General features: G+C 38.7%; 1 protein-coding gene across 1 annotated transcript in view; it reads right to left on the bottom strand.

The window, feature by feature from the left end:
• Nucleotides 1–648: 648 nt before the first annotated feature.
• LOC120021165 overlaps nucleotides 649–8865 on the bottom strand; it is a 28296-nt gene continuing 20079 nt past the window's right edge. The window contains exons 5-6 of the mRNA XM_038964804.1: nucleotides 4830–4868; nucleotides 649–2523 (exon numbers count right to left, since the gene is read on the bottom strand). Coding sequence (XP_038820732.1) covers nucleotides 2408–2523; nucleotides 4830–4868 — 155 coding nt within the window. The 3' untranslated portion in view covers nucleotides 649–2407. The remainder of the gene's footprint in view (nucleotides 2524–4829; nucleotides 4869–8865) is intronic.

Raw genomic sequence — 8865 nt, 5'->3', positions numbered from 1 at the left:
ACAAAGCATTTGCCAGTGATAACACAGACACAAAGCATTTGCCAGTGATAACACAGACACAAAGCATTTGCCAGTGATAACACAGACACAAAGCATTTGCCAGTGATGACACAGACACAAAGCCTCTGCCAGTGGTTTTCATAACGCTTTGATGATCTGCTGCTATTTCTCACGTCATGTCGTCGGAGTCTGAAGTTTTGATTCCGAGGAGCCTGATGTCACAAGGTCCCGAGCAGAGTGATGTCACAGGGTTCCAAGAGCATGTGAAGCCTATCCATTGTGGGAAAAGAGATCTAAAGCCAGGATTCAATCAATTGCACGATGTCAACAAGCGCACCACACTGTCGACAACGTGCCTTTTAAAGGCGATTTCCCTGACGTTCACTAAGATAACACTCATGGTAAACACTGGGACTAGCCTCTGTCCTCTCTTGTCCCTTCGTCAGATGATTCAAGTGGAGTCACACAGCTGACATTAGAGCCTTGTCTTTAGGTTTCCCAGAATTCCCAGTTGTTCCAGAAATCCAAGTTGGAAGATTTCTTGAATCATGAGGAAATAGGCAAGGAATCCGAATTCTTCCAACCAGGATTTCCAGAAATTATCTGATATGACCAAACGTACCGGTATGATAAAAAACCACGAAGATCTTCACTTTGAACTGTAACTTTTATTGAACATTTATTTTCAAAACAACACAGAGGTTAAAACGTGCATAGATTGCATTGGCATAATGGTACAACTGAACATCAACAGTTCTAACAGCAGAAAGCCTTGTTAAAAGATCAACACAAACCAAGAAAAACAGGAAATCAGAAAATAGTCCATTCAGATACGGAATTAAACTATCGAAACCGGATTATTTTTTAAGAAGTAAAAAAAAAAATACAATAACATTTGGTTGGTTGTTAAGTTTAGATAATGTACAGCATTAGTATTGCTTAGTTCCTATTGGTCGAGATGCATTTGTAATAGTATGCTCAGTTCCTATTGGTTGAGATGCATCCATAATACATAATGCTTCATTCCTATTGGTCAAGATGAATCCGTAATACAGAATGCCAGCACCGTTATAAAACATACAAAATGTCTTCCAGATCAGGCCATCATTTAAACTAAACTGAACAAAAAACAAACAAACATCATCATCTTTCCGTGGTAGAAAGATTATTTCAAACGTTCTACCTCATCTGCAGTAAAAGTTCATGAAGTTCTTAAAAGTTAATTTCCTTGCATACATATATTACTTACATGTAGGAAAACCGATTATCTTAGCATTGTTAAAACACATCATGTAGGACAACTGATTATCTTAGCATTGTTAAAACATATCATGTAGAAAAACTGATTATCTTAGCATTGTTAAAACACATCATGTAGGACAACTGATTATCTTAGCATTGTTAAAACACATCATGTAGGACAACTGATTATCTTAGCATTGTTAAAACACATCATGTAGGACAACTGATTATCTTAGCATTGTTAAAACATATCATGTAGGAAAACTGATTATCTTAGCATTGTTAAAACATATCATGTAGAAAAACTGATTATCTTAGCATTGTTAAAACACATCATGTAGGACAACTGATTATCTTAGCATTGTTAAAACACATCATGTAGGAAAACTGATTATTTTAGCATTGTTAAAACATATCATGTAGGACAACTGATTATCTTAGCATTGTTAAAACATATCATGTAGGAAAACCGATTATCTTAGCATTGTTAAAACACATCATGTAGGACAACTGATTATCTTAGCATTGTTAAAACATATCATGTAGGAAAACTGATTATCTTAGCATTGTTAAAACACATCATGTAGGACAACTGATTATCTTAGCATTGTTAAAACACATCATGTAGGACAACTGATTATCTTAGCATTGTTAACACACATCATGTAGGACAACTGATTATCTTAGCATTGTTAAAACATATCATGTAGAAAAACTGATTATCTTAGCATTGTTAAAACACATCATGTCCGACAACTGATTATCTTAGCATTGTTAAAACACATCATGTAGGACAACTGATTATCTTATCATTGTTAAAACACATCATGTCCGACACCATTGCTCCAGTTGTTTCACTCTACTGTAGGTTGGGTTCATTATTCACCTCTGCCCAGTGAACAAAATTGGTTGAAAATACGTATTATATACATATTTTCAAACTTTCTCTTTTCCCATCAAGGGAATATAGAAAGTGTTGTTGTGTATTTTGATGTGTTCCTTGCTGTGCCTCTATAATGATCTGGAAGGGGATTCCTGCAGGGCTGGTGTGGCATGGACTGGTCTGGACTGGTCTTTACTTGCATGGACTGGTCTGGACTGGTCTTTACTGGCATGGGCTGGTCTGGACTGGTCTTAGCTGGTTTGGACTGGTCTGGACTGGTCTTTACTGGCTTGAACTGGTCTGGACTGGTCTTAGCTGGTTTGGACGGGTCAGGGCCGGACGTGAGTTTTGGTTGTTGTGGCGTCTCACCAGCCTTGCCTTCCTCCTCCGAACACCAGCTTTAGAAAAGGAGATGGGAGAGACATAGGGAACAATGAGGAGAACGAGAGTAGAAAGGAGTGAAGAAGAAAATGATAGAAACAGGAAGACGAGAGCGAAAGAAAGGATAATGTTGTGACAGAAAAACAAAACATGATGAAAAGAGAAACAGTAACAGAAAGAAGAGAATGAAGAGACAGAGAGGTAGAGCACCAAGATGATCAAGGTATATACATTACGTGAGTATAACAGGGATGTTTAACAGGGGTGGTTAACAGGGGTGGTTAACAGGGGTGGTTAACAGAGGTGGTTAACAGAGGTGGTTAACAGAGGTGGTTAACAGAGATGTTTAACAGAGATGATAACAGAGATGGTTAACAGAGGTGGTTAACAGGGGTGGTTAACAGAGGTGGTTAACAGAGGTGGTTAACAGAGATGTTTAACAGAGATGTTTAACAGAGATGATACCAGAGATGGTTAACAGAGATGATTAACAGAGGTGGTTAACAGAGGTGGTTAACAGAGATGATAACAGAGATGGTTAACAGAGATGTTTAACAGAGGTGGTTAACAGAGATGATTAACAGAGATGTTTAACAGAGATGATAACAGAGATGGTTAACAGAGATGATTAACAGAGGTGGTTAACAGAGGTGGTTAACAGAGATGTTTAACAGAGATGGTTAACAGAGGTGGTTAACAGAGATGATTAACAGAGGTGGTTAACAGAGGTGGTTAACAGAGATGATAACAGAGATGGTTAACAGAGATGATAACAGAGATGGTTAACAGAGATGATTAACAGAGGTGGTTAACAGAGGTGGTTAACAGGGGTGGTTAACAGAGATGTTTAACAGAGATGTTTAACAGAGATGGTTAACAGAGGTGGTTAACAGAGATGATTAACAGAGGTGGTTAACAGAGGTGGTTAACAGAGATGATAACAGAGATGGTTAACAGAGATGTTTAACAGAGGTGGTTAACAGAGGTGGTTAACAGAGATGATTAACAGAGGTACAGTATATACATTACGTGTGTATAACAGAGATGATTAACAGAGATGATAACAGAGATGGTTAACAGAGATGTTTAACAGAGGTATATACATTACGTGATTATAACAGAGGTGGTTAACAGTGTTAAGTCATTGATGAACGTGTTGAGTAATGTACATTCATTTCACTGATGTGTTGATTAGTGTGTGTGTGTGTGCAGTGGTGTAAAGCACTAAGTAAAAATACTTTAAAGAACTACTTAATTCGTTTTTTAGGGTATCTGTACTTTAATTTACTATTTATATTTTTGACTACTTTTACTTTTACTTCACTACATTCCTAAAGAAATTTCTGCACTTTTTACTCCATACATTTTCCCTGACACCACAAAGTACTAGTTACAATGTGAATGCTCAGAAGTTGAGGAAAAAGGTCTTATATATGTAAATGATGTCTGAGGTTTGGAGTGTTCCCCCTGCTGTCTGTAAATGATGTCTGAGTGTTGGAGTGTTCCCCTGGCTGTCTGTAAATGATGTCTGAGGTTTGGAGTGTTCCCCTGGCTGTCTGTAAATTATGTCTGAGGGTTGGAGTGTTCCCCTGGCTGTCTGTAAATGATCTCTGAGTGTTGGAGTGTTCCCCTGGCTGTCTGTAAATGATTTCTGAGGTTTGGAGTGTGCCCCTGGCTGTCTGTAAATGATGTCTGAGTGTTGGAGTGTTCCCCTGGCTATCTGTAAATGATGTCTGAGGTTTGGAGTGTTCCCCTGGCTGTCTGTAAATGATCTCTGAGTGTTGGAGTGTGCCTCTGGCTATCTGTAAATGATGTCTGAGGGTTGGAGTGTTCCCCTGGCTGTCTGTAAATGATGTCTGAGGGTTGGAGTGTTCCCCTGGCTGTCTGTAAATGATGTCTGAGTGTTGGAGTGTTCCCCTGGCTGTCTGTAAATTATGTCTGAGTGTTGGAGTGTTCCCCTGGCTGTCTGTAAATGATGTCTGAGTGTTGGAGTGTTCCCCTGGCTGTCTGTAAATTATGTCTGAGTGTTGGAGTGTTCCCCTGGCTGTCTGTAAATGATGTCTGAGTGTTGGAGTGTTCCCCTGGCTGTCAAACAAAAGTTATAAAAAAGGAAATAGTGCTGTCTGGTTTGCTAAATATCAGGAAGTTGATGTGTAGCATTTACTTTTACTCAAGTAGTATTTTACTGGTTTACTTTCACTTTTACTATAGTCATTTTATATGAAGGTATCTTTACTTTTACTCAAGTATGACAATTGAGTACTTTTTCTACCTCTGTGTGTGTTGTGTGAGAGAGAGAGAGTGTTGTCATCTATTTATTTACCTGGAGATCTTTTGGCTGGGGCACCCTTACTGCCTCCACCTGTAGAGAGATAGAGAGAGAGATAACATTCCATTACCCAAACTGTCCCTTACTGCCTCCATCTGTAGAGAGATAGAGAGAGAGATAACATTCCATTACCCAAACTGTTTCTTACTGCCTCCATCTGTAGAGAGATAGAGAGAGAGAGATAAAAATCCATCACTCAAACTGTCCCTTACTGCCTCCATCTGTAGAGAGAGAGAGAGAGAGAGAGAGAGAGAGAGAGAGAGAGAGAGAGAGAGAGAGAGAGAGAGAGAGATAACATTCCATTACTCAAACTGTCCCCTACCCCCTCCATCTGTAGAGAGAGAGAGAGAGAGAGAGAGAGAGAGAGAGAGAGAGAGACTTTTTAGCCTTAACATTCTCCTTCAGCAATGAAGGTGTAAATTTGGCCGTTAGGAACATAAACTTTATATTTGACAAATTAGCCTCCTTGGCTAATCTAAAGAAGCATAAGAGCAAACCAAAAATAACAGATAATGAAAAATGGTTTGATAATGATTGCAAAAATCTAAGAAAGTCATTGAGAAATATATCTAATCAAAAACACAGAGAACCAGACAACAAAAATATACGCCTTCAATATGGGGAAACACTGAAGCAATACAAACGCACCCTAAGAACAAAAAAGGAACAGCACATTAGAAATCAGCTGGTTGGAATTGAGGAATCCATAGAATCAAACCACTTCTGGGAGAATTGGAATAAATTAAACAAACCTCATCATGAGGAATTGGCTATCCAAAATGGGGATATGTGGAGAAATCACTTTGCAAACCTCTACAGCAATATAACAAAGAGCCCAGAACAAAAAGATATACAAGAAAAATTACAAATCCTTGAATTAGCAGTCAAAGACTATCAGAATCCTGTGGATACCCCAATTACAGAAGAAGAATAATTGGAAAAACTATGCAATCTCCAACCCAAAAAGGCCTGTGGGCTGATGGTATTTTAAATGAAATGATCAAATATACAGACCACAAATTCAAATTGGCTATACTCAAACTCTTCAACATTATCCTCACTGCAGGTATTTTCCCCGATATTTGGAACCAGGGATTGATCACACCAATCTATAAAAATGGAGACAAATTTGACCCAAATAATTACAGAGGAATTTGCGTTAACAGCAACTTGGGGAAAATTCTCTGCAGTATTATAAATAGCAGACTACATCATTTCCTTGACGAACACAACGTCCTGAGCAGAAGCCAGATTGGATTTCTAAAAAATTATCGTACAACAGACCACATTTACACCCTCCACACTCTAATTGATAAACAAGTTAACCAAAACAAAGGCAAAATCTACTCGTGTTTTGTAGATTTCAAGAAAGCATTTGATTCAATTTGGCACAAAGGTCTTTTTTTTATAAACTAATAGAAAGTGGTATTGGAGGGAAAACATATGATTTTATTAAATCAATGTACACTAAAAACAAATGTGCGGTTAAAATTGGCAACAAGCAAACAGACTTCTTCTCTCAGGGGCGGGGAGTGAAACAGGGCTGCCCAATAAGTCCAACATTATTTAACATCTACATTAATGAACTGGCAAAAACATTAGAAGAATCGGCAGCACCTGGTATCACCCTACACAACACTGAAATCAAGTGTCTGCTGTACGCAGATGACCTGGTGCTGCTGTCTCCCACTAAAGAGGGGTTACAGCAGCACCTAGATCGCCTTCACAGGTTCTGTCAGACCTGGGCTCTGACCGTTAACCTAAAAAAAACAAATATAATGATATTCCAAAAAAGGTCGGGAAATAAGGATGACAAATATAAATTCTATTTGGACACAGTTCTATTAGAACACACCAAAAACTACACATATCTAGGACTAAATATCAGCAACACAGGTAGCTTTCACATGGCTGTGAATGAGCTGAGAGACAAAGCAAGAAGAGCATTCTATGCCATTAAAAGGAACATCAAAATTGAAATTCCAATTAGAATCTGGCTCAAAATTTTCCAATCAGTTATAGAACCAATTGCTCTATATGGCAGTGAAGTATGGGGTCCACTCTCTAATAATGAATTTACTAAATGGGACAAACATCCAACTGAAATATTGCATGCAGAGTTTTGCAAGACTGTATTGCAAGTACAAAGAAAAACTCCAAATAAATGTAGGGCAGAATTGGGCCAATACCCCCTCCTCATTCGAATAGAAAAAAGAGCCATCAAATTTTACAACCATCTAAAAACAAGTGACCCTAAAACATTCCATCACACAGCTCTACAATGTCAAGAGATGAAACCAGAGAAGAGTCCCCTCAGCCAGCTGGTTCTGAGGCTCAGTTCACCAACCCAAACCAACCCCATAGAGCCTCGGGACAGCCCTCAGAAAATCTGGCCCAACCAAATCATCACAAAACAAAAAGAAAAATATATCACCTATTGGAAAGACACCACAGAAAATCAAAGTAAACTTCAATGCTATTTGGCTCTAAACAGACAGTACATGGTGGCAGACTATCTGACCACTGTGACTGATAGAAAACTGAGGAAAACATTGACTAGGTACAGACTCAGTGAGCACAGTCTGGCTATAGAGACCGGTCGTCACAGACAAACCTGGCTGCCCAGAGAGGACAGGCTGTGCTCACTCTGCTCCAGGGGAGAGGTAGAGACAGAGGTGCATTTCCTACTACACTGTGACAAATACTCAGACCTAAGAGCATATTTCTTTCCCAAAATTATAACTCAATACAAAGAATTTGAAACTATAAAAGATGAAGAAAAAATCTAATATTTATTGGGTGAAAAGCCAAAATGTGCAGTTTTGGCAGCCAAATATGTGTCCTCCTGCCACAACCTGAGGGACAGCCAGTGAAAAATGCAAAGTAATGTTGATAATATTTCCCATTTAGCTTAGTTTTGTTTTGTCTTTCATACCAGGTCATATGTCTTCTCAGTCATGTTGACACTGGTCTACTACCATTGATTTAATGTATTGTTGTTCTGATTAATATTGTTGTTGTAGTTGTTGTTAATGGTAATCCCATGTCCACTACTACTATTATTATTACTCTTGGTCCCACCATTTATTTATATATAAATATATATATATTTTGTATATATATACATATATATTTGATTTTTATTTTTCGATATGTATACTTTGACAATGTAAGTAATAATGAACTTGCCATGTCAATAAAGTCAATTGAATTGAATTGAATTGTGTGAGAGAGAGAGAGAGAGAGAGAGAGAGAGAGAGAGAGAGAGAGAGAGAGAGAGAGAGAGAGAGAGAGAGAGAGAGAGAGATAACATTCCATTACTCAAACTGTCCCCTACTGCCTCCATCTGTAGAGAGAGATAACATTCCATTACTCAAACTGTCCCTTACTGCCTCCATCTGTAGAGAGATAGAGAGAGAGAGAGAGAGAGAGAGAGATAACATTCCATTACTCAAACTGTCCCCTACTGCCTCCATCTGTAGAGAGATAACATTCCATTACTCAAACTGTCCCTTACTGCCTCCATCTGTAGAGAGATAGAGAGAGAGAGATAACATTCCATTACTCAAACTGTCCCCTACTGCCTCCATCTGTAGAGAGAGATAACATTCCATTACTCAAACTGTCCCTTACTGCCTCCATCTGTAGAGAGATAGAGAGAGAGAGAGAGAGAGAGAGAGAGAGATAACATTCCATTATTCAAACTGTCCCCTACTGCCTCCATCTGTAGAGAGATAAAATTCCATTACTCAAACTGTCCCTTACTGCCTCCATCTGTAGAGAGATAGAGAGAGAGAGATAACATTCCATTACTCAAACTGTCCCCTACTGCCTCCATCTGTAGAGAGATAGAGAGAGAGATAACAATCCATTACTCAAACTGTCCCTTACTGCCTCCATCTGTAGAGAGAGAGAGAGAGAGAGAGAGAGAGCGAGAGAGAGAGAGATAGAGAGAGAGATAACATTCCATTACTCAAACTGTCCCCTACTGCCTCCACCTGTAGAGAGAGATAACATTCCATTACTCAAA

The sequence above is a fragment of the Salvelinus namaycush genome, chromosome 26, assembly GCF_016432855.1.
Source record: "Salvelinus namaycush isolate Seneca chromosome 26, SaNama_1.0, whole genome shotgun sequence".
In the NCBI taxonomy this organism is placed as follows: domain Eukaryota; kingdom Metazoa; phylum Chordata; class Actinopteri; order Salmoniformes; family Salmonidae; genus Salvelinus; species Salvelinus namaycush.
The sequence above is the reverse complement of the archived record's forward strand: the minus strand, read 5'-3'. Positions and strand labels throughout refer to the sequence as shown.